Here is an 8,294-nt window from a genome sequence, read left to right as displayed (position 1 = left end):
AGACGTTTTATAGTTTACGCAATGTTTTACCAAACTGAAACACCTGTCATATACTCCTATAAAACCATGTTTTCGTTTAAGAATCAGGAGATCAACTGAAAACAGTTCAAATTAACACTTCTTGTTACGATGTGGATACCTTCAATATTTTTCTTTCTCTTCGCGTTTCATTGCATCTGTCTGTTCTCAAGTGCCAATTGCAAAGAACAATTGATTCGAGATGGAAATTCCGAACACTTGAATCCAAACCTAGAAAACTCGCCAGTCCACGGTCGAGTAATTACGTTGGAAAAGAAACCTGCGGCCAACAGTGAAGCGTTTGACAAATTTCCGGCGTTTCGTTGGAAATACTTTGGTCAGGTAGGTTCAAATGACAATGCGGACTAATTATCCCGGTCATTCTTTCATTCTGTTCACTCGAAAGGTATTTTTTTTTTGTCAAGAAAATCGCCACAATGAGCTAAATAGATTTTTAGAAGGAATTTAAATTTAGAATTTCTTTTTTTTTTCTAGAAATCGATCGAAAATATCACATCGAAAAATCAGCAAGTTCGTAGTTCTCTAAAGAATAAACACGTAATATACACTGATAAACTTCGTCCAACCATCTTTGTACAACCAGAACGCAACGGTTTTCAAGAAAACGAGCAACTTCCCTTTCGAAAATTGAATCGGAGATCGACGCAGACGAAAAAAGAGGAACGAAACACTCACGAATCCGGATTCCCCAGGCAAGCTTTCAATCTGAACGGCAAACTTAGCCCCGATCCGCGTATCTCCAGCTTTTTTCTTTTGTTTTTCAGTTTGGTTGACGGCGAGGATCAACACTCTGGCAAGCGACAAGCCGACGCTGAAACTTTCCAAGGAAACGAAGAACGAATGAAGAATTATAAAGTTCATAATTTACGTGGTTTCAATCTGTCAAGCTTATTGCCACTTAAAAATGGATCCTTGGAAATCGTTGATCTGCCTAGTCTGATCCGGAAAATTTTTGACTTCCTTTTTAACATGATTAAGCTGAAACCAAAGGGTGAAAATGAAAATCAATTGTTACACGGTACAATAATAAGCAAATTTTTCGAATATGGAAAAGATGCGTTGAATAATATGAAGGAAAATGTAGAAGCTGCGAATGTTGGTATTCACAATGCAGTGAAAATGGGTCCGTTATCTATAAACTTTGACGTAGGAAAACCATGATCTACTATTATTTATAAAATATCATCATCTTTATATACATACTACATTATATTGTTGCTATAAAACTTTTTTTTTATTGCAAATGAAATTGATTGAAAAATAAATACATAAATTGATTGAAAAGGAATGAAAGATTGTTACAGCCTGTATGTTGCTAAGCATGTATTATCTGTTTGTCACGAAGAAAGATTTTTATGGGAGATAAATTATGTTTTAATCAAAGATAAGTCGAGGGAAAGTGGGTTATTGGATAATTCATCCAATAATTTTTGACAGATGAATTAACGCCTTAAATATCTATGAACACGTATCTCAAAGGTAACGAGAATAACGCGTAAATCTACCATCATTCACGTGTATCACGATTAATGATCACAAAGGTAATGATTCACACGTGAATGGATGTAGAACAATAAGCTATAGATTGGTTAAATTTAAGGTAACGATTGCCGATTGGCTCTTAATTAATCATGTTCAACTGCATAATGCATATTTGATGAGTAAATCCGTTTAGTATTAATATACTGATTATCAATTCATTTGTAACTTTGAATGATCAAATTAACTGGCATGACATATCCTCGAACGGGATGAATTGAATTAAATGGAAACAATTAATAGCAAAATATTACTTATTTTGTTTAATTCATCGTCGACGTGTCACTATAAAATGGTAAAATCAAATCCACTACTTTTGCTTCCTCTTTCTATTCTCTCGGTGACGCGAATTTGTTCAGCATCCATGGAAAAAAATTCCCATCGCTTCCGCGGAAAATAACAAGAAATATCGATACCGTCAACGTGGACGAGAATTTTTATAGAAAATTCCTCTAACGAATTCTTTATTTCCCTTTATTTCCGTGCGTGTTATTTTCAATGGATTATCAGCGACATTCCGTATTTTATTTTTCTAGACGATCACTATTGAATTAAACTTACAAAATGCAAATACTGCGGTCACGGTATTTCTTCGAGAAGAAACTGTCTCCCACGATATTTTCCAATAACTCGAATTTTCATCGGTCGAGGAAAACATGTCCAAACATGCGTAGAACCTTAGATCGTCGAAAACAAATCGTCAACCTTTTTGAGAAATACTTAGAAGTCGAGATGTTTGCGAGGAATGAAGATCGCTTAATTTTTCGACGGTAATTTATTTTTTCGTACGCTCGAATCTTTGGGGAAGTATTCTTTCAAACGGAGGAACTCTTACTTTGGAATCACCTGGAGTCTATGTAAACGTGACCAAGCGTAGCCCGATCATGAGATTTACGGGAACCACAGCTGAATCTTGGACGATTCGTTTCGACCAGGAAATGTGGCCTGCACGAAGCTAGCATTCGATAGGTTCGAATGTTCCGAATCTTCTCCTTGAAACCTTGTCTGTAGAAATATTAATTTCATCCATTGTTTTTGGCTTGCCTAGCAAAAAGTTTCTATAATGCATGTATTTATGTTACTTGTGTTTATGTTATTTATGTTAGTTTTTGAATATTATTATTAATAATAAAGTAAAATATTTAAAATATATTAAAATAATTTATATATCATTTATATATAATTTATATATAATTTAAAATATATTCTAACAAATTTAACGTAGAACGCTTACAAGGGAGTATTTGAATATTTCCGTTTTTTTTCTAGAGATATGAATAAACTTTGTTTATAAGCGGGAATGTAAGTTATTCAATAATTCAGTGGAGTAATTTTATAAAATTTTTTGATCCATTAAACGATTAAACCATGCAGCTTTGACGACATTCTCTATAAAAATTGAACACAAAAATATTGCCTTTATATTTTCTTGTTTCTTATATAATAGACTATAAAATTAAGGTTAAAATATTTTCTGAATTAATAACTTTTGTATTAATGTATAGGTTAGTATCCTTAACAAATGATTTTTAGACGGACATTTTGAAATCTCCGAAATTTCTTCATCTATAAAAAACTCATCAATATATTGTGATCTTTTCTATACCAAATAACTTTTATTAATAAACATACTTTTAAAAACAAAGATATTTAAATGCTCTCATTTAAATGCTCCATTCTGTGCACGCATGCGGAAAAACGCCCAAATATTTTTAATTCCAAAACCAACAGAAAATTTTCGTGACTGTCGCATTTCATGGGATTCAGAACGCGCGTTGGATCCACTGAAGGACGAATGAATAATTTTCTGTTTAAAGTCTTTGCAATGCAGACATTTGAACATTTTCTGAACACATGGTAAATTGCACGCGTGTCCCGGCTAACATGTATGAATTGCATCGGTAGAGAGAAAATGGAACAAGTAGGGAAGATGAAGATCCAGAACCGTCGTGGTAAGAACGCGATTGAAAGGATGAAACTGCGTGATACGAAGAGAAACGGAAACTGGAGTAGCAGGGCAAGCGATAAAGGGGTGGTCAGCTGATGCCAGTGGTGCGTTACTGAGCTACTGACATAAATTCTACTTTTCTCCGTCTCGTGTACTGCCCAACTGTAACTGTATTCACACGACGAACCAATTTTTCACGAGAAACGTACACGTATGTATGCCCACTTTACTCACGCGACTTGTCCCGGCTCGATTTTTCGCATAAATCGCCCAGTTAACGTTTCCTTCAGATCTCCTGGAAAACAATACAAGAATAATTTCCTGATTATACGGTTTTTGCGTATACTTTCCGCCGGCGTATTTTAATGTTTAGTACTTTGTTTGACATGAAGTCGACGATCGTGATGGAGTGAGATAATATTGCCCATATTATCTGAAACTATTGAATTGATAAACATCTCGCGTTACGTGCGTAGGATTCGTCAGAAGAAAGAGAGTTTGTTGCTAGTGCGTGCGTGATCGTAAATTATGAAAACAGATCGTACAAATGTCTGCAGCCTTAGCTTGAGCAATCACAGCTGATTGCGGGAAGTATGAGAAGAGTGAGAGAGAGAGGGAGCGGGGGGGGGGGGGGGGAGGAGGAAGAATGGATGTTTGAGGATTTGAAAGAAAAGAGAGTGAGTTTTTGAGGAGCCCGGCGACTGGACGATGGATGAGATCCGAGAGGATAACGCAGTGAGTATTCTAGCGAGAAAATAGTTTTTTAAATAAACGATTGTACCCCAATACCCTCGTACATTTTACTTCTTACACATGAACGTTTGTTTTTAGTCTCTGGAAATATAGCGTAGTGAGATATTTGAAAATTCGAAAATATTTGAAAAATTCGGTGTTTTTTTTTTTATTCATTTATATTTAAGACCTTTGCGAAAAAGTTATAATAAAATTGACAACTCGAACAATTTTATTTTATTTCGAGAGTTATTCCGTGTATTGATCCGTAAACATGAATGAAAAGTCTCCCTTCAGGCGCGATACACCGTGGTTTTCTTGTTTGCGAAGAAATCCAATTTCTCTGAAAAATTGAAAATGTGTATGGTGTAATAGACGGGGATTATACCGGAAGCTGAATTTTAAACAGAGTCAAACTTTAGCGATGTAGTTGTGTGAGAAGTTGGCGAAAATGGATCGTCGAATAATACGTTGTACGTCTCTCTGATGATGTTGCTCTCTGACGAGAACACCGATCTTCTTACTATACAGTTTGCTGTTTGTAATGTTAGAACGGTTCCCGAGTAACAACGTGGAAAAAGGAAACAACGTAGAGGAATGAAACGCTACAGTGATGAAACGGTGGCGTAACGCGTTTTCGCGAAGCATTGTTTCATAATGCGGAAGTTCACGGTTCTTCCGAGTTCACAAGTTCTTCCGAATTTGGGTCGGGAGCGGAAGTTGTTCGGTCTAAAAGTCAATAAGTTGGTGAAATTTTACTTCAATTATAAGGACTCGAGCGAGGATGACCAAATCGTCTATTTGGCGAAACAAAATCTAGCGAAGATCAATGGGAAATTTGTATTCGTGAAACTTAAATCGACAAAACTATTTTGCTTCGTTCGATAGATAATCGACGATCGTTTTGTGCCGACGTCACTTTTGTGGTTAAAATCGTTCGTTATTGGTTAATCGAAAAAATATCATCGATGTCAAAAGTATTTAGGACAATAAGAATAAAACCTCTCTCCAGCTTAATCAAGCGTTATCGAAGCCAGATTCAAAGCAATTCCGACGATTGGAAAATCAAGTTTAAGAAATTTATGTTCAATTCGTCTGGATTTAATAAATACGGACTTTATATGCATGATTTGTTCGATGACAAGGAACCAGTGATAGGAGAGGCATTGCGTCGACAACCAAAAGAGCTGCTGGATGGGAGAAATTTCCGGTATTCGCAGAAATACGTTTGCCTTACGTTAATCGTTGAACTCAATTATTTGACGAATTTCTATAGAGACTTTTCGCATATTTGCGAAATTGCGTATAAATCCATGACTAACCACGATGGAATTTCTAGATGTATGCGGGCATCTCAATTGGACTTCCTGAAGATACATCTGCCGAAAGAAAAATGGATCACATATGAACAGGATATAGAATATCGATACTTGGATCCATTTATAGAAGAAATCATGGCAGAGAGAATGGAAATTTATAAATTTGGCTGCACTAATTATTCTGATATAGATTGGCCTTATTTTGAAATAAAATAGGAGCATTTGTCTCTTGTTTAATCGTTCTTCTGAATACGCACAGTATGAATGAGAAAAGTAAAGAACATGTAATAATAGAACCGTCATAAGCATTAAAGACCAATGACTGTGAAAACTTGTGAATATATTATCTCGATACATTCGAAATTCTGTCTATTGGATTAAAGAGAACGAAAGTATTCCTCGTTCCCCTTCGAATCGAGTATCTTGATTTGCATTTGGGAGGAAAGTCTAGAGGAAAGTTGGAGGAGACGATAAAAGTGGATGGCGTTAAGGCACGGTTGCGATGTTGGTTCTTGATGATAACTTCGTTATCTCACAGCCTTAATTATGGGCCACATATTCAAGTGACTGCCCCGGCAAGGATGTCGCTCGAGACATTTGAAAGTTGCTTCTTCAAGTGCATCACGCGTTGCGGTGGCAGCCGCCGCCAGCTTCAAGGAGCCTCTTAAAGCTCCACCCTGACCTAGACAGGATTCGCCCTCGGCTCGGTTGTATTCAGAACACTCCGCATTGGCAACCCCTCTGACGCTTTTTCTCATTGCACGTTCGTCTTTATAAACAGGTATTCCGCGTACTATCACTTATTTTACGGGTTACGACTGGAATATTTTCGGCATGGAAAAACCATTTAATTAATACCAAACACAGTACTCGTGATTTTCACGACCGCATATCGAACGTACGTGCTAGTCTCACGAATCTGTACGAGAGATCGATACTTATTTCTTCAAATACGCTCATTTTCTCATGGACCTCTGTATCAATATTTATTTCTCTCTATTCTCTTTGTTCTATTTCCTAATGGAAAAGTGGTTCTCCTTGCTTGTATAATATATTACATTGTTTGGGCATAATCAATTTTAAAGAGTGAAGCATTCCGTCAAATCTGGAAAGAATTGTGTTTTTCTATCGAAAAGTATTCAAGAGGATTTCCAAAACTCAAAAAACGTGCAACTCGGTGTCATTAACATTTAGTCCTTCTCAATCAAAGACAACTGTTAATTACGAAATTACATCCGCATGTCGGTAGAAGTTTCTCGAGGATAAAGAGAGCGTTCTCTTATATTAAATTATGATGCAGCTGTGTACTAAACTGAAAGTTATTTCTGTCGGTATTAAATAAGTACGATATGACAACGTGGTGGTAAATGGTTTCGTTTATTCAGTTGGAAATAAAGAGGCATGACATTAATTCTACTTCTGTTGGATGGTTAATACAATTATTCTCAACAAGTAGAACTTGGCCAGAGATCGTAATTCAAATATTTCGATAGTTATCGATGTGGTGAACGATTCTTACGAACGAACATTATTTCGATTTACCTTATCTACTTGATAGTTTTATTCGGTTTACGAATGGTGAAACAAAATCTCAAAGCGAATCGACCGTGATTCAATGTTCAGTTCAGTTTTCATTTGAAAATTCAGTGTCGTTATCAAATGAATTGTGATTTCTCATTCTGAGTTATGTAGCGACGATGTAATTTATTCGAGGATGCAAGTTTGTTTTCATATACGTCTTAATGACCGGCCATTTAATTCCTCCACTTTGAAAACAATGAACCGTTGCGCGACGAATATATTAAATTAAATTTGCAAGGCCAGTTGGAAAGCTTTGACTTGCACACAAGCGTGATTATGTTGCACCCAAAGGTAACTTGAACTTCGACTTGAACGATGCGATCTTGGCTGATCGTTCTAGGCTTGTTTGCAGAGGTCGGGAGGTATCATCAAAGTTTCACCAAGAGACTTTATCTTCTCGCTGGAAATGTTAGCGAGGCTGTGCGAAGGTATTCGAAAATTACGCAATCGATTAATGTTTTGTTCAAGATTGGATTTGCTTGATATCGGTAGATACGTGTTAACAAGATATACAGGGTGACGAGACATCAAATAACTCATAAAATATTTGTTGTACGAAAAAATGTTCTGATAGAAGTTGCATTGCTTCCAGAGGAATATATAATATTGTAATCATTTTTATGTTATTTTGCTTTTTTATCAAGATGTGAAGATCACCTTCTACTTTTTAAATGGAACAGTTAATATTTCTTCCCGAGTTCGGATAAAGCGTTGAATTCTACATAAAAAACTTTTATGTTATTTTGCTTTTTTATCAGGGTGTGAAGGTCGCCTTCAACTTTTTAAATGGAATAGTTAATATTCCCGAGTTCGGATAAAGAATTGAATTCTACATAAAAAGGTATTATATCAGATAAGGTCTAAAATACATAATTACTGAGATTAACGATCTTGATGTAATACTTTTTTATGTTGAATTCAACGCTTTATCCGAATTCAAAAAGAAATATTAACAGTTCCATTTAAAAAATCGAAGGTGACCTTCATACCTTGATAACAAAGCAAAATAATACAAAACTGATTACTATATGCCCTCCTGGAAGCCATGCAACTTCTATCTGAAACATTTCAACAAATATTTTACAAGTTCACGACTCACCCCGTATATTCTGGATGATCGAGCACGATTGCTCGGG

At 35.9% G+C, this 8,294-nt stretch overlaps 2 protein-coding genes across 2 annotated transcripts; both read left to right on the top strand.

Moving 5' to 3' along the window:
• Positions 1 to 1,288, top strand: LOC122534630. Its single transcript, XM_043665467.1, has 3 exons — positions 1 to 360; positions 514 to 731; positions 804 to 1,288. Exons 1-3 carry the CDS (start codon positions 130 to 132, stop codon positions 1,198 to 1,200), a joined length of 846 nt encoding a protein of 281 aa, XP_043521402.1. The 5' UTR covers positions 1 to 129; the 3' UTR covers positions 1,201 to 1,288.
• A 3,938-nt stretch (positions 1,289 to 5,226) lies between these two features.
• Positions 5,227 to 5,793, top strand: LOC122534638 (cytochrome b-c1 complex subunit 7-like). Its single transcript, XM_043665478.1, has 2 exons — positions 5,227 to 5,468; positions 5,598 to 5,793. Exons 1-2 carry the CDS (start codon positions 5,227 to 5,229, stop codon positions 5,791 to 5,793), a joined length of 438 nt encoding a protein of 145 aa, XP_043521413.1.
• Positions 5,794 to 8,294: the final 2,501 nt, after the last annotated feature.

The sequence above is a fragment of the Frieseomelitta varia genome, unplaced genomic scaffold (assembly GCF_011392965.1).
Source record: "Frieseomelitta varia isolate USP_RPSP 00005682 unplaced genomic scaffold, Fvar_1.2 scaffold_62, whole genome shotgun sequence".
NCBI classification, from domain to species: Eukaryota; Metazoa; Arthropoda; class Insecta; order Hymenoptera; family Apidae; genus Frieseomelitta; species Frieseomelitta varia.
The sequence above is the reverse complement of the archived record's forward strand: the minus strand, read 5'-3'. Positions and strand labels throughout refer to the sequence as shown.